Source organism: Papaver somniferum, chromosome 4 (genome assembly GCF_003573695.1).
Source record: "Papaver somniferum cultivar HN1 chromosome 4, ASM357369v1, whole genome shotgun sequence".
Lineage (NCBI taxonomy): Eukaryota > Viridiplantae > Streptophyta > Magnoliopsida > Ranunculales > Papaveraceae > Papaver > Papaver somniferum.
The window spans coordinates 142,528,078-142,551,949 of NC_039361.1; the positions used below are offsets into that span (position 1 = coordinate 142,528,078).

Here is a 23,872-nt window from a genome sequence, read left to right on the forward strand (position 1 = left end):
GTTTATGGAGTGAGATGTTGTTGCCTCCTGTTTTTTGTTTTTTGTTTGTTTGGCTGGGGTTCCCTTAACCCGCTCTCCTTTTCAAAAAAAAAAACACACTTGATGACAAAAGATTCATCTTTCTCCCTTCAATGGTGGAAACAACACCCACTACAAAAACAGGTACTATTAGTGAGGGTTTTTTTAGGGGCATCACAAATAGTTACTATTTGTGAGGGTGTTTTGACCAATCGTAGGAAATAGTAGTATTAGTCAAAGGAGCAGTTTTATTTCGTCGGTTTCTTTCTCCTGACAGAGTAAATGATTTTCCGGAAGATTTTTTTTATTCTTTTTTCTCGGTCTTATCTGTTGAAAGCCGATCTGGTTTTATTTCACTTTCTTTTACCATTTTTTCTCCGCTGAAAAACCGAGGTTTGCTCTCGCCTCTTCTCTGTTACCATCTCTTTCAATTCGTCTCTTCTCTGTTCATTTCGTTCATAGAAAATCAATACTGATGTGTTTAGGAAGAGAGTTGTTGAGGAGCCATAGTTGATTGGACACGGAACTGTGTTGAGAGAGAGTTCTAAGAAAAATGTGATGTTTTTACAGAATCGATGATGAAGATAAAGATGATGAGTCTGAGATTTATCGAAATTGAATCGAATAAGGGATAGTTGATGGTCATGGTGTCGATCCATGTGTTGATTCAAACTCGACAAAAAGCTAAGTTGAATTTAAGGTTTCTTTAACTAACACTGTTTAGTGTGAAATTGATTTGTATATTGATCAATTAGTGATGGGTTTATTTTTAATTCAAGTTTGGATGATGTATAGGGTTTAATTTCAGTTTCTATAATGAATCAATTGGTAATTAGGGTTCATCCCAAATTATCGACGACTTCTTTCATAGCACCATTTATCTTGGACTAAAAAAATTCTGAATTGCAGTGGGTGGTATATCATATTTGGACTTAACAGAAGCATTACAAGTTGATATTTGACATATAGCTCTAAAATTGAAAGCATGATATACTGAAGAAATCGAGGGAATGTATCATAGTTTATCTTAATTCTCCTCCCTCCTTTTGGTGACACTTCTTCTCTTGTCCAACTTTTTTTTTCTTGATACTTGTCTTTGTTTTTGGATTTTTAATCTCCTCATTCTCTGTTTCGGAATAACCATCAAGTAAGCATTCGAGAATAAATTCGTCATGGCTCTGCGTCTCTGAGGACCTGGATCTGCGTCTCGGAGGTGGTTGTGATTGTGGATACCAAGGTGGAGGAGATCGTGCTGGACGTGGAGGCGGCGGCGGTGGACGTGGTGGTAGTGGAAGAGATGGTGATTGGATGTGCCTAATTCAAGGTATGTTGATTTTATTTTATCTTCCTAATGTATTGCTTTCTGTGAATTAGAAGTTGAAATTTGTCTTTGGAATTCTGTGTTTTGTGTTCAAGTTGTGGAAATTCGAACTTCGCTAGAAGAACTGAGTGTAATAAATGTGGTACCAAAAATACTGGAGGAGGTGGTAACAGAGTGGGGGATATGGTGGGAGTGGTGGATACCAAGGTGGAGATCATGGTGTTGGCCATGGAGGTGGAGTAAGAGGGGGTTCTTATGGAAGAGAAGATAGTTATGGACAGGCCCCTCCTGCAAAAGCATCTTATGGTGGAGCTGGTGGAAATTATCCTCCTACTAGTAGTTATGGTGGTGGTTGGAATAGTAATTATGGAACTGATGCAGTTCCTCCACCCACTAGCTACACTGGTGGTCCGAATGCATATCCTCCATCATACGGTGGTGGTGCTCCGAGTTACGGAGATGATAAACGAGGTGGTAGAGGAGGTTCTATGGAGGCTCCAACGATAGAGGCAGTGGTGGTCGGGGAGGTTTGGGGGTACCCCAGTTCTTCCTTGCTTTCCCATGAATTTAGTCAACTTATTTGGTTCTGAAAAAATCTAGAGTATGGTATATCCATCAAAAGATGATTAATACAAGCACATGAGAGGAAGGATAACAATAGTTGACTGGAAAATAAATTCCACCCCAGAAAACTATGCCAAACAGGGGTAATATGACCTACCTCCTCCAACTTCCTCCCCTAACTCCAACTCCACCGGTGCCAAACGCATTCTTAAAGAAGAAAAGGTCGGAATTCATTCCGGATTACTAGTCCTTCCTCCTCCCTATAAAAATTGGATATTATTGTAGTTCATCTCTATATTTTTTGGAATTTGTATCTTTATTTGTATTTGGATTTATTTTCTTGTTTTTTTTTTTCCTTCGTGATGTTTTTTGTTATCTTAAACATCCAAATAACATTTATTTTTCTATGAAATAAAATGTTACATGATCTAAAAACCAAAAAGAATAAATATGTATACGTGTGTGTCTATATATATTTGGATAAAAAGCTGTTAATTTTTTTACAAAAGGGCTATTGTGTTTCCTCCCCTGCAAAGATAGCTAATTAGCTTTTCCTCCCCAAAAAGATTGAAATCAATGTTTCCTCCTCTAGTTAGCTTTTCCATCCACTGTTCGGTTAACTGAGTCAGCACATGTGCACGTATGTCAAAAACTGTACACGTGTTTTCCGTCCTTCTAAAAATACCCTAGACTTAGGGCTGCACAAGACCCGCCCACGATACCCAAACCCACCCGTACCCGCTAAAACCGTGGGTTTTTAATCCATACCCGCCCGTTGTGGGTGCGGGGTTGGTTATGAAAAAAAAAAACCCGCTGTCTGTGGGTGCGAGGTTGGTTTAAGCTAATACCCGCCCATACCCGCCCAAAAAACCCGCAGATTATATATCATTAGATAAAACTAATCCTAGTCGTCCATTATGAAACCCTAATACTAGTAGATAGGATAACTGATAACCCTCATTCACTTTCTACACTCTTCTCTCTGTTCGGCCTCTCCTCTTCTTCCTCCTCGGTTCTTCTTCTTCACCTACGAACGACAATTACCAGAAATCTTCACCAGAAATCGACAACAACAACTTCGAATCTTCACCAGAAATCGACAACAACGAAAAATCAACAGATTCAACACTTAATCTTCATCTGTGAACTTCCTAGATATGAATATTTTGGGGGTTTTGGTTTTTTTTTCTCACTTAATCAAGGAGAATAGAAGTTACTCTAAATACTTGAATATAAAGCGGGTTTAAACCCGTTTAAACCCATACCCGCCCAACCCGTAGCGGGCGGGTAACAAAACCCGCCCGCTGTTTGTGGGTGCGGGGTTGGTTATGAAAAAAAAAAACCGCAGTCTGTGGGTGCGAGGTTGGTTTTAGATTATACCCACCCATACCCGCCCATGTGCAGCCCTACCTAGACTAGATCGTATCTCAGCAACAACATCCTCACTGTTTTCTTTCCCTGATTTTCATAATTCATCATTAGTTTCACTCGGCAGCATCTCATTTTTCAATCTGAGAAACAATCAAAACCACAACTCCCTTTTTCGAGGATATACATCATTGTATAGTATCCATACAAAACCAATTTGCTGCCAGTTTCAGTCATAAACCCCATTACTCACTTCAAACTCAACCATCTGCAATAATCAACAGAAGAACCTTCATGATCTCAACCTCGTTTCTCCATCTGCAAACCCATTGAGATAACCCCAACATACACATCTTCGAATTCATTCAGTCATCTTCTTCATCAATCATCTAACACCAAATAAACCCCCAACGATGTCATGGAATCGTTATTCCAGTTTCTTCCAATTGAACAGATGAGATCCCCTCTTTCTATAATCAATTTCTTACAACCAATTCAATGATTCATTACATATTATTTCCAAGAAACAAATACATTGAAATTTCAGAAGAACACGTCTTTGAAATTAAATTTCCGAGAAACCCTAAAAATTTGGGTTTTTTATTTTTACTGATTAATGAAATTGAATTTCGATTGAGGGGAAGTAGTAAGAAATTGTGATGTTTCAGTTCAACTAAAACCAGGTGTTGATATTGAAATGCTGCCAAGATTGAGATGCAGCCGAGATTGAGATGTTTCAATTCAAATTTGGTTCTCCGAGATTGAGATGATGCCGAGATTGGTTTGTTGCTGAAATTGCACCTGAAATAACACAGAGACGCAGAGGGAGATGGTTGCATAGAGAATTAAGGGTTTGAATCGCTTAAATTGCTTCTGCTGATGCTCGAGTGAAGAATACAGAAGATGGAGAAGTGAAATCCATTAAATTCAGAGGAAATAAGGAGCTCGAGAAGATGGAAGAACGGGCTAATATCTAATTCACCGGATGCTGTTGACTGTTAGATCTAGGTTTTACTGTGGATCGATTGAAGATTCATGGTCCAAGGATGAATGGGTTATCGTAATTGAATGGTTAACAATGATGGGTAGTAGAAAAGTTACGGTTTGATAATAATTTGAGATTGGTAACTGAGATGGGGTTTTAGATGGATTCAGAGACAAGAGAAGAAACTGATGGTGTTTCTGAGATGGAGAATGATAGAACATGATACTGAGAATGGGAGAAAGGTGCTAGTGAGGTGAAAAGCCGATGAACTGGGATTGGGTTTGTTGCCAATGGCATCTGTCAAATTTCACAGTACTAGTTTCAGGAAAAAAGATTTGGATTTAATCACTTGAAGAAGAAGAAGAAGAAGGAAGAGGGGGTATTTTTTATAACACATGGGACACGCGTACAGTTTTTGCCATGCGTGCACATATGCTGACTCAGCTAACCGAACAATGGATGAAAAAGCTAACGAGAAGAGGAAACACTAATTTCAATCTTTTTGGGAAAAAAACGCTAATTAGCAATCTTGGCAGGAGAGGAAATCCAAAATAGACCTTTACAAAATGACCGTACTCCAACTTATATTACACCACTCCTGGACATAGGTTTCTTAATAATATTGAGTTGCCTTTCCTGATTCGCACCACGTATAAGCTGATGTCAGCCAAGTTAACAAGCAGCTCATCAACCTAAGGAAAAAAAAGGATATTATACTAGCTAATAAGTATGGCTAGGTAAACAAGAAGTTGGGTGACCAACCAGATCCAACACTGAATCAATAGTATTAGTATATATTAGCATCTTTGTCATCCAATATTGCAATAAAAATTATAGGGAGCATCCACAATTTGTTACATGAGCAATTAAGTTATGAAGCAAATTAATTTTTTTAATTGGAGCTTCATTTGTTTGGTAGTGGCGGTAGTCGTAACAATAACATTACTACAACATCACGATGGATTAGTGTCAGCTGCTGGCGATGAGCAGTACTCTAATTCTCAACCAGTTGATTATAACAACGACCAGGAAAGGTCACCACCATCATCATTTTTTGATCAGCAACGAAGACCACCACCACCGCCTTCATGTGTCACACAACTTATTCCTTGTTTGAGCTACCTTTACGGGGTTACGAGCACAACTAGTAGAGGTAGCAGTAGTAGCAGCAGCGGCAGTAGTACTCGTACTAGCAGTCCAAATTACTTCAACAGCTGGAACAATAACGGGAACAATAACGATGAATACAATAATGACAAGAACGATAATGGGAACAATAACGAAGATGAGCAGCCACCACCAAGGAGTTGTTGTGATCCCCTGCTATCAGTTATCAAGTCTAATCCAGAGTGCCTCTGCACCATGATATCCAATGAAGTCACCTCCAAAGCTGGACAATCCGGGATTAACATTACCCGAGCTCAGGAACTGCCCGCGAAATGCGGTCAAATTGTTAACCCCATTGCTTGTCTGGCTATTGCTGCTGCTGCAGGTAATAATAACAATAGAATCATGAGGTCACCATCATCAGCAGCAGCAGCAGCATCGAGCACTGCTGCAAATATCAGATATAAGCTTATCATTTTCATCGTCTCTTCCTGGGCAGCATACATGGGACCATAGACTACCACTGCTTTCACATTTTACGGCTTTTATCGATAATATTTTCATACATCCTGTAAACTATAACGCTTATGTTTTAATATATAAAATTTCATTCTTGATTAAAAACCATGCATGAACGCTGATTTTGATGCTAGTTCACGTTAATTTATAAGTGCCCAGCAGATAGGGTTAAACTAGACAGGCATAACTGATAAATTAAGGTTAGTTTAACTGACTGTATATTATTAGACGACTCTAAAACCGTCTCGCTTCTTTTTGGCAATAGTACAGGTGCACAGTAGTTAACGGCCTTCATTCCCTCATCTCTCATGTCTATTTTTGGCTACGTATATATGGTTTTAAGGTTGTTTGCTAACGACTAATGTCTTGAATATTCAAACGAAATTAAGACTTCATCAACTTTTGTGCCTATATATATAAATGTAAATCAGGCTATTGAATAACAGCAAAGACCAAACAATCAAACCTGTGAAAATGGAAGACTCTGTTAAGAATACTAATGAGAACGGAGGAGAAATGCCAACGACAGAACAAGTCGACAAGGGACTGAAAGACCGAAAGGTCTCATGGGCAAAGCTTCGCCATGTAGACTCACTGAACATGGAAGCAGGAAAAGTTTCTAATGGAGAAGGCCATAGATCTAAGGTTTGTCCATAATTAATGGCAGGGATCGATCTTTAACATTTTACCATATATGTAATTAATTAGCTAATAAAATCTTGAATGCATGCACGTCCGCGATCTGTATCTAACAGTTGGACTGGAAAACAACACTGAGTTTGGCGTTCCAGAGTGTTGGTGTGATTTATGGGGACATAGGAACATCTCCACTTTACGTATATTCCAGCACCTTCCCCAATGGGATCAAGAACAAAGATGACTTGCTGGGCGTTTTGTCTATCATCATTTATACGATCATTATCGTACCAATGAGCAAATACGTCTTCATTGTTTTGTGGGCTAACGATCACGGCAACGGTAAGTTTTTTTTTTTAGGTCAAAATACGGCAGTAATACCAGATTAACGGTGAAAATTGGTAACAATATGTCAGAACATTTCTCCGTCCAGGATCTTTTTTGTAGTAAAGGTTTTCTGTCCTTCTGCTGCCATTAGAATAACAGTTGTTGAGCAAGTTATTGGCTCCTGTAGGAGGAACTTTTGCACTTTACTCCTTGATATGCCGCTACGCAAAGGTAAGGCTAATACCTAATCAGCAGCCAGAGGACAGGGAACTTTCGCACTATAAACTGGATACACCATCAAGCCAGTTGAGAAGAGCTCAAAAGATAAAAGATGCACTAGAGAGCAGTAAAGTCATTCCAATTATTCTCTTCTGTGTCACAATCTTAGGGACTTCCATGGTTATTGGAGACGGAATTCTGACTCCAAGCATCTCTGGTGAGCTTTGGTTACTCTAAATTCAGTCAGATATCTGTATGGGTTAATTGCTTATGTATGTCTGTGTAACTGACGACAATGAAATAACAGTGCTGTCTGCGGTTGGTGGCATCAAGCAGTTAACATCATCTCTCGATCAAGGTAGATTTGCTATGGAAATCAAGGATGTTATTTTAGGCTGAACTGCCATGCACTACGCTGGACCGGACCAAACACCAATCTACTACTCTAAATTTTTATATGATAGGATCGAAAGGCGGTCCTGTATTTTAACTGCATTTTGGCTTGACTATTTTTCTTTTGTATGAACACTTAGATGCTGTTGTCGGAATTTCCGTAGTAATCTTGATCCTTCTCTTTGCGGCACAACAGTTCGGCACAGACAAAGTTGGTAGCACATTTGCTCCAATCATCCTTCTATGGTTTACTTTCATTGCTGGCATTGGTCTCTACAATATATTTAAGCATGACGTGACTATTTTGCGTGCTTTTAACCCGATGTACATAATATACTACTTCCAACGAAATGGCAAGGCAGCATGGATATCTCTTGGGGGGGCTGTGCTGTGCATTACAGGTCAGTGAAGTTAATCATTTGTGTTTATTGAAGATGCATACCTTCAACAGCCTGATTTGTTAAGTATAAATATGATATCAAACAGGTACTGAAGCTATGTTTGCTGATCTCGGCCATTTCTCCGTCCGGGCAATTCAAGTATGTTTTCGGAATTTCCATACTCTTGATCAGGGAATGAAAATCTAAGAAGCAAATCGATGAGCTAAATATTCTTTTCCTTACCATGGAATTGCAGATTAGTTTCTCTGGGATCGTTTTTCCTGCACTACTGTTCTGTTACATTGGGCAAACTGCATACCTCTCCAAATTTCCGGGTGATGTTTCTGATACTTTCTACAAGTCAGTTCCAAGTAAGTCGATCTAAACTGCACAATCAGGGTATTAATTCTAACCAGTCTTCAAAAGAATAGGTTAATTTCAGAAACAAATGACTTGTTACTAATGACAGAATCAATATATTGGCCAACCTTCGCCATTGCCGTTGCTGCTGCAATTATTGCGAGCCAAGCTATGGTATCTGCCGCATTTGCAATCATAACACAAGCTCTAAGTCTAGGGGCCTTTCCGAGGGTTAAAGTGGTTCACACTTCTGCTAAGTTTGAAGGACAGGTTTACATTCCTGAGCTCAATTACCTAATTATGACTGCAACTGTTCTAGTCACACTGATATTCCGGACTACCGAACAGATTGGTAATGCATATGGTAAGTTACAAAGGATGATTGGCTATATGTGAATAAGCGTTCTGTGAACTCTCATTTCAAAATTTAGTTTTGTGCAGGAATTGCGGTGGTTTCTGTGATGGTAATCACAACTCATTTGGTTACCCTCATAATGTTATTCATTTGGAAAACAAACATCTGGTTGGTAGCACTATTCTATATAGTGCTAGCTACCACTGAAGTCACATATTTATCGTCAGTCCTCTATAAATTCGTACAAGGAGGTTACCTTCCAGTGGCTTCGTCGCTAGTACTTATGTCAATGATGGGTATATGGCACTATGTTCACAGGAAAAGATACATGTTTGAGCTTAAAAACAAAGTTTCTGGCGATTTTGTCACAGATCTTGTCAAGAACCCACATGTAAACAGGATTCCTGGGATAGGTTTTCTATACTCTGAGCTTGTACACGGCATTCCGCCGATATTCCCACACTTTATTGCCAATATACCATCTATACACTCAGTCTTGGTGTTTGTTTCCATAAAACGGCTTCCAGTCAGTAGAGTGGCAGCCGAGGAATGTTTTCTTTTCAGACAAGTTGAACAAAAAGAGTTTCGAATGTTCCGTTGTGTGGCACGTTATGGATATAATGATGTTGTAGGCAAATCAGAAGATTTTGAGCAAGATTTGGTCCAAAATTTGAAAGAGTTCATCCGCTATGAGTCTTATGTTATAGAATCTGGATCTTCTGAACAAGAAGTGCCTAGGGTGCCGCATTCTGGAACTGGGTCGTCAAATTCATCCAGTGGAGTAGCTGAGAAAGAGATGGAGTTTGTACAGAAAGCACTGGAAAAGGGTGTGGTATACCTATTGGGAGAAACAGAAGTGGTGGCAGAGGAGAATTCCTCTATACTTAAGAAGGCAGTAGTTAACTATCTCTACAATTTTCTGAGAAAGAATCTAAGGGAAAATGATAAGATATTGTCGATTCCACATCGCAAGCTTCTCCGGGTTGGTATGACATATGAGATATAACTAGTTTATGAAGTTGGTGTCTTTGCACAGGCTCAAGAATGGCTGTATGTGTGCAACTTACAATTGGGTGCTGCTTATGTTTTTCTTTTCTTTCAGGAACATTGAGTGGGTGGTTTCTAACTGTATGTTGTATGGCTTTGTTTCTTCTTCTTTGGCAGAAGATTCATTAGGATTCTTCCTTTCTTTACTTGTCAACATGATGATCGCCCCATCAACATGTTCCTGTAAAATTGTCTTGGGAATAACAAGTTTAATTTTCTAACAAGTGGTTTCCCATGGTTTAAACAAAAGACCAGCTTACTTTTCTGTTTCTCATTGTGGATGGAAAAATATATGCGGCAATTCATAAAAGCTCAATACACCAAGTTAAAACCTAAAACATAATGCGGAAATTCCAGCACCAAATATGCCTGTCGATATCTGATACCTTGGAGGCCTGTATGGAAATGTAACGCATTGTTTTATTTGCCTCTGAGACGTGCAATCAGCTCATCCTGCAAAAGTTGCAAGGTATCAATCAATGAACCATATACATACTGTTCTCTTGAATCATCAATGGTGTTTATAAGTTGAAACAGTAAATGGGTCTCTTTCCCAGTAAGACTATAGAAAGCTCATAAATCTAAACTCTCCAACTACCCTCCCAACCAACTGGATTAGTAAATAATGTGTTCACTGTAATCAAATTTATATATATCAAATTTTAGAGGATGCATAAAGCAAAACGACATTTTTAGTAGGTAACATTTTTAACTTGTATGTGGAGAAGTTAAACCAACAGATTAGAGGGTTTGGATCTCTTACCTTCTTTCCTTTCACCATCAAACCTCTTTCCTTTAGACGGGCACGGAGCTTCTCTACAGTCATCTTTTGGTATGAGTCCTTGGAAGTGGAGAGAGTCCCAGATCCCTCTACAAGAAAACAGAAACGAAGGGGGAAAATATTATTACTGACACTATAATCATAAAATCATTTGTATCGATTTAAGCATCCACAATCCAGAACCATACACTGGAGGAAAGCGTAGTGTCATACTAGTTGTTTGTCTAAATTTAAAATGAGTGCCTGGGTGACTACCAAAATCATTCTGTCTTATTGAACTATTGCCAGAAGCCATATATATATGACCAGAAAAGTCTGTAAACATCAACAACTGAGGTGCACTTCCTCCCAAACACATCAAAAGAAGTACCCCCATTTTTCAATAAATTAACATCTTTCAAACAAAATAAAAACAAATGAAGATGTAAAAATTTCTTTCACATGTTTTCATAACAATGCTAACTTTTACTGGACCTGGACATTGTAGGTAACTAGGTATCAATGATTCTATATATGTAGCGAAGAAAACTAATGCATTTACGAAGTCAGATTTACAGATCCAAACTACAAAAGAATATGATCAGTCATCTAAACAAGCAATACTGTAAGAAAGTGAAGAGACAATGACAAATATTGATAAAATTACTGCACAATACTGGTAAAAGATAAAGAGTGTCTGGGAACAATGAAGGATACCTCTATGCACATCTGACCTAGAAGTAAAAGGAGAAAAGCTAAGCAAAGATGAAAATAACGAACAAAAGAGGAGACAGATTTCTCCAGTCTAGCTACATACATCTCTATATAACAAGGAAGAAAGTAGCCACCTTCCCTCTCAAAGGCTACAAAAATATCAAAAACTGCAGGGTTCAAAATTCCATCTGCCAACAATGCATGACAAGGCGCTCCTAGACTTAAGGTCAATTTATCACAAGTTTGTAGCGTATATTATCATGGAAGGACAAATATAGTGGATTCGTATATGGCTGATGTAATCTGAATTAGTCCACAAAGAAACATCAACCATGGAAGAAAACAGAAGCAATAGATGCCCATCAACCGAGATTTCGCTGTGAGTTCTCTACCATTCCAGATATACGAACCTCCAAAGCACGATCATATTTAAACCCTGGAATTATAACAACTGTGTACCTTTAGTTTGGGAAGGCTTTAAAGTCACACCAGCGGTTGATGGAACGAGGCTAAGTTGCTCTTCCTCCGCCATTTGCTGCACAGTAAGACTCTCATCTGCAAATTTTGTGCTTTCTCGAGATCTAGATGATATCGTTGCAACTGCTTTCGAGGCCTTCCTCTATAAATTATGCAAATAAAAAAGAGTTATCTAGATAATTATAACTTCTACAATTCTGCCATTCTTAAACCAATGCAGTCAAGTTATGGGTTTCTTCGAGTTCTATTCATGATCACAGCGTCTAAAACAATACTTGAATGACAACCTTTTCGGGAAAAACAGCTTCCTCGTTCATTATATGTAACACTAGCTCAAGTGTATAGAATAATGTGTCATATAATAACTAGAAAAAAACAGGAGGCATTTGTAAAATAATATATGATTGGAAATTAGAAACTTACAGTGTTATATTGAGTTTCCGCCTTCCTCTTTCGACCCTTTGACTTGGTTGTAACAGTTTCTACTTCTTCCTCCACTTTTTTACCCTCCTCTGCTTCTTTCTGCAAATATCAAACCACATAGCAATGAAGAAAACCCCTATTTTGTTTTACTACAAAACCAAATCAGGAAGCTAATAAAGTACTTGGATAACAACATCCCAATTTTTGCAAATACGATTTGCATAATCAGCTCATTTTATCGAACCTGGGATAATAGCCTTTATGAGTAGAGATTTAGAACAAGTAAAAGTCAATGAAACTGCCATCCAAAATGACAACACAAACCTGAGCAGTAACATGTTTTGGTAGGTCTTTATATGCTACTTGACACTTCTGGAGCTCCCTCTGTAATTCGGCATTACTAGCTACCAGTTGTGCATTACGTGCTTCAAGTGCATCATGACTTGCTTCACGTTTTGCATGACTTGCCTCCAGTTCGGCATTACGTGCTTCAAGCATGGAGTTTCTATTCCTAAGAATCTGAAGTATCACGGATATAATGTTATGTACACACTATGAGTTACATCAGTAATTAGTAAGAATAACAGTGAAGAACAACACATCTTGTAAATTTGATACCTGAACCTCCATGTAAACTTTATTTGTTGTTCGTCCTCCGACATAAGTTTCAGAGTTTAAAATAGCTAAGCTTTCAGAATAGTTCTCCTCTGACATGATGTGCAATAAGCTATTCATACTTCTTTCAACCGCACTTCCATGCTTTTGGTCGTATAAAACTAGCTTCCCCCAATGCGTGAAAAGAATAACACCATTATCAAAATACCACATAAATTTCAAATAAGAGGTGCGCTGAGTAATTTTCTTAGTAATTTTCTCATGGGTGATGGTATAGCGCTTGGTCCAGGATTCTCGAACTCCATATTCCTGCATTGCCCATACTTCAATCACATGAAAACCACCTTCAACAAGTATGCAAAGGTTCCCTTCCAACACTCCCATAGTAATAAGCTCTAAAGTTTCTGATGGTAGTAGAATTTCTTTAAAAATCTTGTTGCTGATGTCCAAAGACGCTATGCAGTATTCGTTTCGCACCATAGCTAACCAATGAAGTTCTCCATTAACAAGTACCCCAGATTTCCGTACAAAAGGAAACTTAAAAGGTGTTGTTAAAATGGTTGTCCATGAATCTGATGCTAACGAATAGACGTGGACTAAAGAGCTAGTCTCGGAATGTACAACAATTACAAACTTGTAATCCTTGGCACTGAGATCATAAACTAAAGCATAAAGTTTGATATGGAAGTAAGTAAATCTATTTGGTGCCTGAGATATCTTCTTGTATTCTTTGGTCGCTGGGTTCCAGAGACAGAAGAATTGCTGGCTATCATCACAATAATCATCATGAAACCATAAGCAAACCAAACCGTTGCAGGAACCAAATAAATCTACGGTAAGACCTAGATACTTGAATGGATAATCCATTCGAACAATCCCACTTAGATTCACTGGATCCATTTCAACAGAAGTATTACTATCTTCAACATCATTATTCTTGTTATTATCTTCAATTTGAGTCAATAACGAAGATGCTAATGAATGATAACCAATTGAGTATATTACATCACTCTTATCTTCTTGTTTACCTCCAAGCATAAGACTAGTGGAGTTTTCCCTATGGAAATTAAGATGCATTTCTACGAAATCAGGAGTAGAGATTAGGTTTAACCAACTGTTACAAACACACTTACATGTTAATACAGATCTAACTGGTAACCTTGATATGATTAATGAGTAAATCTTATCTGGAATCCTGCTGCTGTTTGACATCGACATTTCTTCTGCTTCTCCTTCGTCGTCTTCTTCTTCTTCTTGTCGAGTATACTTAAAAGAGTTTTAGGGGGGATTTTTTTCAAAATTGAATGAAGAAGAAAATATAGAGTCCCTCTTCTACAGTAGTGTGTAATAAAAGCCCTAGCTTGGGCACGGACGCGTGTAATGTTAGGAACCATTTTTTTTGTGACCATGGTTTTTTGGGGACCATGGTCTTATTAGGCCAACCTCCCAATACCTATAAGGGGTGCCCTAAAGTTAGGTAAATACACATTTATCCTTTACTTTAATTTAAATCAAAACTAACCGAATAACTATATGAATCTAATCATGTGTATCTAATCTAAATGAATTTATTAATTAAAATCAAAATCAAAATCAAAAACAGGCAGGAATCGAAAATTTTTAGTTTTGAAAAAAAAAATTATTCTCTTCTTCTTCTCTCTTTCCTAGACGTTCCTCGTTCGATTGAAAAATGAGTATTAACCATCAAAATGAGTTGAAAATGGAAGTTGCAGAGAGAAGTTCGGCTAGGAATTATGTGAAAAACGTTGTTGAACTAATCGAACCTAATGGAAAGGATGAACATGAAGAATAGTTTGGCTATTTCGCAAAAATAATTCCTAACCTACGTCACAAAAAACATTTCCCAACCGAACCTTAATAGTTCGGTTAGTTGCAAAAAACATTTCCCAACCGAACCCTAATAGTTCGGTTAGTTGCAAAATAACATTTCCCAACCGAACTTTAGTTCGGTCATTTCGCAAAAAATTTCCCAACAGAACATCAGTTCGGTTACGTTGCAAAAAACATTTCCTAACCGAACCTTAATAGTTCGGTTACGTCGCAAAAACCATTTCCCAACCGAACCCTAAGTTCGGTTAGTTGCAAAAAACATTTCCCAAGCGAACTTTAGTTCGGTCATTTCGTAAAATATTTCCCAACCGAACATCAATTCGGTTACGTCGCGAAAAACATTTCCCAACCAAACTAGTTAATTATGTTAAGGGGTAATTTTAGTTAACCTAATGATACAACTATTACTTTTTTTGATTATTTAGTTTAATTATTTTTTTTGATTTAATCTTGTACTAATCACTAATTATGTTAACCTAATGATACAACTAAACATTACAGTAACTTAATTGAAATGAATAATTTTGGTATAATATAAATATTTAGATAAGGATTGACCTAGATTTACTTCTAATGTCTTATCCAAAATAAAACAATGATCCCCCCAAAAAAAAGGATGGTCCCAAAAAAACTGTGTTAGGGGAAGAATTGAACGACGCTCTCATTAGGCCCAGAATGATGGCTCGAAGCTATTAGACTAGGGGTGAGCATTTGGCCCGTAATCCGCGGATTTAATCGGGACCAACCGCATATATGCGAATGGTTTCCCAAACCGTTGCCTAATGGGTTGGATGCGGATGAGATTTTTGGAATCCAACGGATTGGGTCCGGATGCAACCTTGAAAATAACCGTTAGAAGAAGGATATTTATATAGTTTTTAAAAATATATAGATGGTTTAGGAATTATTAAGGAGTTTGCTTGAAGTGTTTTTCATGGCACTTTTATATTTATATACATGTATAGAATGTATAGATTCTATAAGAAATCTTCTATATTGGTTTTATTCTTTCATTATAATTTTAATTAAAACAAATCCATTGGATTATCCGTACCCAATCCGCTCAACCGTGCATCCATTGGATGCAAATACGTTGGATGATGGATTTGATGCGGATGCCAAATTTGAAATCCGTAATTAATTGGATTGGATGCGGATGAGGTAAAAACCGGTCCATACCGGCCCATGCTCACCCCTGATTAGACATAGCCTCGTATTCTCATATGATAATACTTGTGAGAAAATAGAATGGCTCAGTCTTCACATCATTCTTTATTGATAAAGTTATCCAAATGTTTTCTTTTGATTTTTGGTTTTCAATCTTCGAGGATTATTCAGTGATGTCTATTCCACTACCAAACTCTAATCCTAATTCGAGACTTGACTTAAGTAGACTAGAAATCGAAATATAGTTTTCTATCATCGGCAACAAGTTTGGGATTCCAAAAGTTGCTAGTTTGACCAAGCAATGTTCTAACACTGGATATGAATCGAGAATCATGGATATCATGGAGGCTTACATCCTAGTTAGGAATTCGAAATACGAAAAATGTACAAGTATTATACGAATTTATAAAAATCAAATCCGTATATGTAGAATTGGAAAATATGGTCGTATATGTATAATTTGTTTGAGAGATGAATTTGGCGACCAAAGCTTGACTTATATATATAATAAATTAATAAGAATCTACAACCGAAAACTAATGTTTTAATAAAAGTTTGTGTGGGGAGTGAAAGAATTTTCTGGTTTTCATGTACTGTATATAAAATGTTCCACTGGTAGATGATACCTATTCATTTTAAATTTTGTCTCGCCAATATGTGACCAATATCATCAAACAGGGAATATTTCTAAAACTACCCTTTTACTTTATTATTGTTAGTATAAGAAATATGTATAATTTGATAGCCATGTATATATTCGTTATGTGGGTGTTTTAAAATGCCTTTCAATGGTATAAAGTTTACGAATATTCGTGATATAGTTTGGGAGATAAATCATTTCTAAATTTTACTAATTATTATCCATAATGGTATAACTGTAAAAAATACTCCTCCTTCTTATTATGCAAATTTAAACTAGGTCATTTATTGGTGGAGCAGATAGAGTATGTACATTTGTAATCAAAAGATTGTTTTTACATTTGCGAGTTAAAATTTTAAGCATAAGATTCATTAACATCCATAACAAGTCATTACATTTTGGACTCAACATTTGACGTGGTCGCGTTGTTCAATCATCTTATGATTAAAGGCACACTTAATCATTTTGGGGACTTCAACACTTTGCACCTTATGATTAAAGGTGCAAAAAAGTAATAATGATAAATAGTTGTTTAATCATTAGGCCATTCCACTAAACTGGTCACGTAACGTTTTGAGGATGGATATATCTCTTTGGACCAGAAGCTCAACTGAAGAAAATGTCAATTTTTCTCTTCCTTAGAGTTGATGGAATTTTACATCTTGATATAGAATTTGAGCTTTATATATTGCAAGCAATGACGAAAACCAAGAATTAACACATGTTTGGAGACACCTTTTAACTACGAAACAAGTTTCGCAAGTCTATTTCCTTAAACTCATGTAGATAAACATATTTTTTAGGTATGAAGTCAAACCAAAATTCAACACGTTAAACTAACCACGAATTACTAAATATTGTTATGTCGTAATTACGAAGTTCAAAAAATAAATGTTATACTTCATAGTCGAATATACCAAAGTTGTATGAAACAACTAGTATATATACTTCCTTGACACTTTGATCAAAAACCAATGATCAAGTCACCAATATAATTAGAGATAGACATAATCCTCACAAACAAAAGTTCATCCTATCTTCCATCAATAATGACATAATAGGATTCAAACTTTTGTGATGTCAAAAGTTCATTCTATCTTTTATCTTTCATACAGACATGTAATAGAGATAACCTTTGAACCTGTTCATCTGTACTTCTTATGAACTTAACACTTTAGTAAATAAACTGAAAAGATAAATCATTCAAGACTAAAGTGATAGTTATTACAACGACGTATTAACTTTAGTTCAACAAGAGAAGTTTAGACAGATAAACGTAAAAAGAACCAACAAGTAATACATCAGCCAAGAACAGAGACTAGTTGATTATCTCATAGAAATCTCTGGAAATTTCATAAAACTTCTCACCCAATTCTGGATAAGCAGTTCTTGCATAGTCCACTTGTTCTTTCAAACAGTCAACTTCTTGTCGAAAACGAGTGATCTCGGGATTAGATGCAGAAGGAGGCCTGGACATGTTTTCAATGCTCTGCATGGTTAAAACTTTCGGTCCACCAAGATTAGTTCCAACAGACACTATCTCAAAATGACTACAGATTCTTGAGATTATACAAGGAAAACAAGGAGTTTTCTTAGTGATCTGTTTGATACTTATCATTTGTCAAATAATAAAACCACAGAAATCAATGTTCCTCCCTTCAACAACATAATAAACCAGTTCAGCAAGAGGCATGGTCCTTATTGGTCTGTCAATAGTGCTGGGCATTAAATTGGCCACCAGAAGTTTTCCAGCAACTTTGAGAAACAAGGATGCATCATGAACATCGATTTTTCCCTCATTTCAGGTAACATCCTTTGCAAGGAAAAAATTTGAGAGAGGATTTGGCGAGAGTCTCTGGTGCTCAGGTGGTGGCAAGAGAAAATCACCGGGATGAGATATATCTAAGAGCTCACGGATGACTTCACGGTTCACCAAGATTAATTTTCCTTATACAATGGTTTTGAAGGAGCAATTGACAGTATCGGGATCGTGCAGGTTTGCATAAAACTGGGCTGTCATAAGCTGTTCCCATGGGACGAAGAATAATTCCCCATTCGTGGTTTTCAAAGAACCTGGTCAGGCCATCTACCCTAAGTTCAGAGGGAACATACACTCTTTCCATAATAGGGTTTTTCTTACTATATTCTTCATAATAGTCACGAGCCTTGGTGTCAACGAACCTAATTCGTAAACTTGGATCATAAAAAGTGTCATCACGATTTTTGGTACCCGAACTCTCACCACGACCAGCTCTCTTCCTAGAAAACATTTTTGGTAAAGTGTGTGAATGAGAAGTTAGAGAAACTTACTTGGTTCATCGCCTGAAAACAATGGTGGAGTGTCGGAACTGCAACAATTAGAAAAAAGGACACCAACCCCTGAAGTGGTTCTTCGTTACGATTCCGAAACACCCAAGGATACTCAAAAAGGATTGAACAAAGAAATTGATGGGAATCGATAGAAAAACAGAACTGTTGGTTTTTCTTTTTCGTACACGAACTGAAGAAGATGAAGAAGACGTGGTGAACGAAGAGAAACTTTTCTCTTTTAAGTGTCAAACGATGGAACCTGAACCAATTAAACACGTTCTAGAACACGGTTCCAAAAAATGGACAGGTTAGAATAATAGTGTGTGTGAGTCGTACGTGAGCTTCCAGGGTCCGTTTGTTAGTGAATCAACAAGGAACGTCCGATTTGGAGTAAAACTCAACAAGTATGATTTATGAGCAGCCATATGCGATCAACAATGCTACACATGAGCATATTACACCATGACACCAGGAGAGAGTTTCTTTCCAAAAACTCTTACATCTTATCGTGTTGAAAAATACCCAGGAAATTATTTTTAAAAGTTTATCAAAGAACTTCAACATAATCCAAAAAGGACTGCGTTTTCTTGTTTTCCAACTTGTAAACAATAGTTCATTTGAATGGTTCCTATTACTGCAAAGGGAAACTCTTATGACAACAAGAGACGTCCTAGCAAAAACAGTACTGCTATTTTGATAAGAAGTATCAGGGGTTGAGTCATGAATGGATTCATGCTTTGAAGTGATATACTGAGATTTAAACTCCTCTTGAAATTCGTTTAGTTTGTTACAATTAAAAGAGTTACGCAGAGGAGGAGCATTGCTCTCACTGATTAGTAAATCAATGTTGACTTCAACATGAATATTATTTCTCATAACTTGATTTAGATTGTCAAGAGATTCTTGTTCTTTCTGGAGATATAACTCAACATCAAGAGATAAGCTTTCAAGTTTCTTTTCAAGCCCTGAAAATACTTCAAGGGATTATAAACCTGGTGGAGGTTTAGATAGAATTTCTTCTACAGATTTTATTAAATTATCCATATAAGAAACTTCTACAATCCCTGGATCTAGTGGTGCATTTATTGAGATAGCACAACTGTCGATATAGTCAGATCGCTACAAACACAGACTTATAAGGTCTTTAATGTGTCTGCCCGCTCTGATACCAATTGAAAAAGCGGGGGTACAACAACCACACCCAATATTTCGCTTAGCAATCTGTATGGACTAACTCCAATATACTTTCAAGAGAATCAACTAGACCCAATCTTAATAAAGTATATCAAAGAGTTATGTCTCTCTTTCTCGATTCAATGCTTACTCAAGCAAATAGAAATCTGCGAGTCTAATTGAATAAAAGAGAAATCACTTGAACGGTACCAAAGACCAATGTTCAAGTATCAATCAATGTAAATCAACAACCAAAGGTTGGATATTCTAATTGATTGATTCAAACGCACAACCTGTGATATTTCAATTATATAACAAAATATAATGCGGAAAATAAATAACACAGATACCAGAAGTTTTGTTAACGATGAAACCGCAAATGCAGAAAAACCCCGGGACCTAGTCCAGATTGAACACACACTGTATTAAGCTGCTACAGACACTAGCCTACTACAAACTAACTTCGGTCTGGACTGTAGTTGAACCCCAATAAATCTCACACTGATCCAAGGTACAGTTATGCTCCTACGTCTCTGATCCCAGCAGAATGCTGCGCACTTGATTCCACAACTAAGAGTTGCTACGACCCAAAGTCGAAGACTTTAACAAACAAATCTGTATCACACACAAAAGTATACGGTAATAGATAAATCTGTCTCCCACAGAAATACCTACGAGTTTTGTTCTGTCTTTTGATAAACCAAGGTGAACAGGAACCAATTGATAAACCAGACTTATATTCCCGAAGAACAGCTCAGTATTATCAATCACCTCACAATAATCTTAATCGACGCGGCGAAAGAAGATATTATGGAATCACAAACGATGAGACGAAGATGTTTGTGATTAATTTTATATCTTTCCTATCGGAGATATCAATCTCAAGCGAACCTTTACGATTGTACTCGTACGATAGAAACAACAAGATCAAATCACACAACTACGATAAAGTAGTATCGGTCTGGCTTCACAATCCCAATGAAGTCTTCAAGTCGTTAATGATAGACGCATTTATGTGTCTATTTTGTTCTCAATTTTTTGTATTGTTAGACTCGATTAAGTACTTATTGTGTTATTTTGTGTTCTTGTAGGAAATTTTAGAGAAATAAGCCCTTGCGGCGAAATGAGCTCAAAAAGCAGTGTTTTACACCCCGGAGATATGTACTGTAGGCACCCAAAAAATGCACCGGAAGCGTCCCAGAAATGTCCCGGAGGAACCCAGAAAAATTTCTATTTCCACCCCAATTGATATTCGCACCCCAGCACTCTGGATAAGGGGCACATTCTTCAACAATTTGAATTTGTGTTTTTGGCGGGAAATGAAGTTTTCAACTGGCAGAATTTTGATTGTCAAAATGAATGGGTTAGAGTGCGATTCAATCGCTGAAAATTGGCAGAAAGATGTGATTTGGCATAAGGAACAAAGTTTGGGTGGTGGTTTCGATCAAATTTGGCTGGAATACGTGTTTTGATTCTCGAGTTCAAAACAGGGCAAGCATGCACTGGAGGATGATAATCACGCGTCATGGAGAGTTATGGACGTGTTCTGATAATGTGGAATGGCTCGAGCATCACTTTGGGTCGTGAAGAATCGATTTGGAGCGTGGAGGGAGGAAGTTTACGCAAGAAATTCCAAGTTTGGTAAGAAAATATTCGGAAAATATTGTTATTCACTGCCCGCATAATGAAGAATTATATTGGAGTTATTGGCGAGATTTGGAGTTGTTGTTGGGTATAAATAGGCTCTTTGTGTCTACTAGAGAGGGTGTCGAGAGGCTGGGGGGCTGAGGAGAGCCAGAGAAGAAGAAATTCGAGTTTTCCCAAACTCGGTTTCTACTGCTGCTGCTGCTGATGATGATGATGAACATGAAGAACACGAAGAGGGGACCTGCAACAGCAGTCGTTTTTCTACAGTGATAACGACTCACACATGTGGGTCGTACATCAGGCAGTCTTATTTTTCACAGCGTTTGCGACACAGCCGCAGCAGTCTTATTTTGTCACTGAAGGTCGTAGGTCTCTGGTTTTATTGTATTTCTCATATTCTCATCATTTGTAAACCATTTTTGAACCATAATAAATTATTTTGAGAGCATTTTTACTATGATGAGCTAAATCCCTCGTAACCAAGGCAATGGAGGAAGCTATTCACGCAACATAAATGGGTAACTATTTCATTTAATTATATAATTCACCTAATCGATGCTTTTGCAGAGTTTTAAATTATTTGAATGATTGTCTTAATTATTTGTTATTCAGTTTGATAGGTTATGCTTGGTTTAATCTCTTGATAATATATGCTTAAGGTTTACAAATAATGTTTGAGAATCTGTATGATTGATAGTGAATTAAAGATAAAAGAGGACTTAAGAATTGAATAGAGTTTTGAAATATTTACCATTCAATTTTGCATAATAGTGGAATCTAGTGTCTTGGTTACCTCTCGTCCACTTTGTTAATATTTTTGTATATAATTTTATCAAATCTTTAAATTTAATCTTCACAAGTCCGAGAGTTTGAACCTCATTACTACAACAACCCACAAAAAAATCATTAATCATTTTGGCGCCGTCGACGCGGATTTGTGCTTAGGTAGAATTTTTAGGTTTTTATTATTTTTCGTTTACTATTATTTGTTCCTTTTTACGTTTCTTTTTGTGTCTTTGATTTACAGGTTCGAAGTGGAATACTAAGGACTTGGGAACAAAAATCTTAAAGCTAAAAGCTAAAAGAGAAGAAAAAAAAAGACATAATTTTTTTTTTTTTTAGGATTTGTAAATAGGCTTTATTTTTCATAATTTTTGTAATTTTTGTAATTTTTATTTGGACTTTATTCCGGACAATTGGACTTTATTCTTTTTTTAACCCTACGGAAGGGTATTAATAAAATTTTTTTTTATATAAACTGTGTGTAGGGAAGGAAGACGATTACTATCCCCTCGGGTTCGTACATGACATAGGAGTCGTGGCCCGAGTCGACTTCAACAGTTCATCCCCCGTCTGGTACGGGAGGTAAGTCCATCGAAACACTCGCGAATCTCCTGTCAGCGGGTTTACTGTATTCCTTAAGGTGATTCATTGATTGAGGACGAATTTGGATTGTTTTTAAATTCCTAGTAAAGGGCAAGGCCTGGCCAATACAAGATAAGGGTTCGGATTTCATCACCGCTCCCTTCTTGCCCGCCTTAGGAAAACGAAACCTAACGCGAACCAAAGCTTTAAAATTTGGAATAGAACGAGACCGATAGGGTAACGAGCTTAATAGGAAACTCGTTCGAAAAATATTGGTTGCTCTTTAAGCACACTTCAAAGTTCATGATGGTTTCTGTGAGTTGAATGCGTGACTGCGCCGCCTTCTAATGTGGTGAGGCCTTGGGTATCAAAGCTCTACTAAGCTTCCCTCGCCTCGATTCAACTTACATTAGCTCGAATTGATTCCAGAGGGGTTTGGTCAAATTGCAACGAATTCCCTTTCGAAAGATAGAAGATGGTCTAGAAACAATCTAAGTGGAGCCATCATGCTTTTTGTTTGCTATATTTTATAGGTTTGATTTGGTCGAGTCAGCCTTGTTTGTGATTGTGTAGAATTCCCTTGCAATTAAGAATGTCGAACTGGTATGATAGAAGCCAATACAATGAGTATCGACCTGAATTTGAATATGGACATCATCCTTTTTATGACCATGTTGGGAATAGTGGTTGGGAATAGTGGTTGGGAACGCCATCCTTTGGAAGGATATGGGTCATACCCTGGTGAGCCCAATTACTATCCACACATGCATCAGTCTTACGAGCAAGAAGATTATAGTACGAGTTCTTCGTCTCTAGAGGATACAATCAAAATATTGAAAAGTAATCCTTTTTATGATCCCTCTGTTCCTATTCCTCCTTTAGAAGAGTCCCTCAGGAAGTTAGCTGAGTCGACGCGTAAGTTAGCTGAGATGAATAGTATAATTATAGACGAAATAACTACAATAATGAGTGAACCTTCTTTAGAAGACCACCTCAAGCGGATAGCTGAGACGAACGAAAGAATTGCTCGAAATTACTTGAATTTCCAATATAGTGTATCCAATAATACCCTTGAGAATGAAGATAGTTATTCACATAATCAAGATGACGAGGTTAGAATTGGTAACACTA

General features: G+C 37.3%; 3 protein-coding genes and 1 long non-coding RNA gene across 6 annotated transcripts; 3 read left to right on the forward strand and 1 right to left on the reverse strand.

Annotated features, from left to right (window-relative positions):
- The first annotated feature begins 329 nt into the window (after window positions 1–329).
- On the forward strand, window positions 330–2,246 carry LOC113271425. Of its 2 annotated transcripts, XR_003322146.1 has the most exons (3): window positions 330–411; window positions 589–1,342; window positions 1,435–2,246. It is a non-coding gene; the product is annotated as an uncharacterized LOC113271425 (long non-coding RNA). The 2 variants fall into 2 exon arrangements; XR_003322145.1 differs by having other exon boundaries at window positions 331–1,342.
- A 2,855-nt stretch (window positions 2,247–5,101) lies between these two features.
- LOC113274331 (ras guanine nucleotide exchange factor P-like) lies at window positions 5,102–5,915 on the forward strand. Its single transcript, XM_026523747.1, has one exon. The coding sequence runs from the start codon at window positions 5,130–5,132 to the stop codon at window positions 5,877–5,879; it is 750 nt and encodes a 249-aa protein (XP_026379532.1). The 5' UTR covers window positions 5,102–5,129; the 3' UTR covers window positions 5,880–5,915.
- Window positions 5,916–6,341: 426 nt separating this feature from the next.
- LOC113271426 (potassium transporter 5-like) lies at window positions 6,342–9,785 on the forward strand. The gene is made up of 9 exons (XM_026521284.1): window positions 6,342–6,527; window positions 6,638–6,860; window positions 7,033–7,281; window positions 7,372–7,422; window positions 7,598–7,858; window positions 7,944–7,996; window positions 8,094–8,208; window positions 8,307–8,561; window positions 8,639–9,785. Exons 1-9 carry the CDS (start codon window positions 6,357–6,359, stop codon window positions 9,556–9,558), a joined length of 2,298 nt encoding a protein of 765 aa, XP_026377069.1. The 5' UTR covers window positions 6,342–6,356; the 3' UTR covers window positions 9,559–9,785.
- Window positions 9,786–9,798: 13 nt separating this feature from the next.
- On the reverse strand, window positions 9,799–13,852 carry LOC113271427 (F-box protein CPR1-like). 2 transcript variants are annotated; one of them, XM_026521287.1, is made up of 7 exons: window positions 13,722–13,852; window positions 12,592–12,749; window positions 12,298–12,492; window positions 11,974–12,072; window positions 11,533–11,692; window positions 10,363–10,469; window positions 9,799–10,052 (listed from the first exon to the last, which is right to left on the reverse strand). In XM_026521287.1, the coding sequence occupies exons 1-7, from the start codon at window positions 13,804–13,806 to the stop codon at window positions 10,020–10,022; spliced, it is 837 nt and encodes a 278-aa protein (XP_026377072.1). In that variant the 5' UTR covers window positions 13,807–13,852; the 3' UTR covers window positions 9,799–10,019. The 2 variants fall into 2 exon arrangements, with proteins under 2 accessions (XP_026377072.1, XP_026377070.1); XM_026521285.1 differs by having other exon boundaries at window positions 12,592–13,852.
- Window positions 13,853–23,872: the final 10,020 nt, after the last annotated feature.